Raw genomic sequence first — 1387 nt, forward strand, 5'->3', positions numbered from 1 at the left:
CCCCCGCACCGAGGGGCTGCGCCTGCGGCCAAGGCGGGGCTCAGAGGGCGCTGGTGGCCACCGGGGACGGGGGGATGGCCAGGGGGACTCAAGGGGGGCGGCTTGAGAGGCTAAAACGGGTCACAGCGTGCCCAGGGGACGAGGCTCACCTGGGAATGAAGCAGTGGGCCGCTGTCATCACCCACCTGGGCCACAGCAGGAAGCCCCCGCAGACGTGCTCCCCGTCCAGCTGGATGGAGGCCATGAAGGGCCGGGAATGGGGCGCTGCAGCCTTTCCCCCGATGATCTGGCTGCCCTGGGTGCCTGGTGGGTGCAGGGGGTGGGTGGAGGCCAGGGTTGGTATTTCCCACCCCGGGGATGTGCCCTGGCACCCCAGTTCTCTCATTACCTGCTGGAGCCAGGGCTGGGAGCAGGATGAGGGTGAAGAGCCCAGCTGTGACCATGGTGGCACAGAGAGGGACACTGCCACCGCCGCTGGGGCTGCTCGGGCTGGGGGGGCTTAAATCCCCCCAGGGGCTGAGCCTTGGGATGGGGGCGGGTGTTTCCCTCCTGCTTCCTCCTCCGGGTGCTGCTGCTTTGTGCAATTCAGGGCTCGGGGAGCTCCGTGCAGCTTCCCCCGGAGTGGGAGATGAGGAGCAGAGCAGCTCCTCAGCCCTGACTCCTTTTTTCCTGCCATGAAACCCCTCTCCGCAGGGAGGTGGCAGCAGCGGGGCCCCAGGACATCTCTCAGACCCCACAGTGTCCCCGGGGCTGCCGGGGGTGACACAGGGACCGTGCTGTGCCCCCATCCGACGCCTCTTTCAGCCCCTCCAGAGCCCCGGTGCTCTGGGATGATGCTGTGGGCAGAGGGGCAGTTTCCTCCCTCTGTTCTGCATCAACCTGGAAGGCAAAACGGGGTGCAGGGGTGGGGGGCACGGGTGTGAGGGGATGTGCTGACCCTCACTGCAGAGCCTGGATTGCTCTGGGGCCAAGAGCAGAGTTCTGTCCTGCCAGCGTTGGGTAGATTTCCCAACGGAGGGTGGCTCAGGGCTTCCTGCGGCAGTTTGCCCATCAGGGCCGTTGGGTTGGGAAATAGGGGAGTGGAACGGAGGAGCAAAGAGCCGCCGGTTCCTGGAGTGGGGCAGGACGGGGTGGCTGCACTCACAGGAGGGGGGGTTACACCCTGGCAGGGGCTGTGCTCATGGAGGGGCTCTGAATGCAGCCCCTCCAACCCGCCCCAGCATCCGCTTCGGGACCCCCAGAAGCTTCCCCACCTCCGGGTGAGGAGTGGGGGGCCGGGACCCATCTGGGACCCCCAGGAGCAAATAACCCAACCCTGGCACGGCCCGAGGCCGGCTGACTGATGGGCGGCGGCAGTGGCAGGGCGCGCCCGGCAGACGGAGCTGTG

At 67.4% G+C, this 1387-nt stretch overlaps 1 protein-coding gene across 1 annotated transcript in view; it reads right to left on the bottom strand.

Moving 5' to 3' along the window:
- The window catches only part of PRSS57 (serine protease 57), a 2234-nt gene extending 1342 nt beyond the window's left edge, over positions 1-892 (bottom strand). The window contains exons 1-3 of the mRNA XM_014310144.2: positions 389-892; positions 150-303; positions 10-22 (exon numbers count right to left, since the gene is read on the bottom strand). Coding sequence (XP_014165619.2) covers positions 10-22; positions 150-303; positions 389-788 — 567 coding nt within the window. The 5' untranslated portion in view covers positions 789-892. The remainder of the gene's footprint in view (positions 1-9; positions 23-149; positions 304-388) is intronic.
- Positions 893-1387: the final 495 nt, after the last annotated feature.

Source organism: Geospiza fortis, unplaced genomic scaffold, assembly GCF_000277835.1.
Source record: "Geospiza fortis unplaced genomic scaffold, GeoFor_1.0 scaffold241, whole genome shotgun sequence".
In the NCBI taxonomy this organism is placed as follows: Eukaryota; Metazoa; Chordata; class Aves; order Passeriformes; family Thraupidae; genus Geospiza; species Geospiza fortis.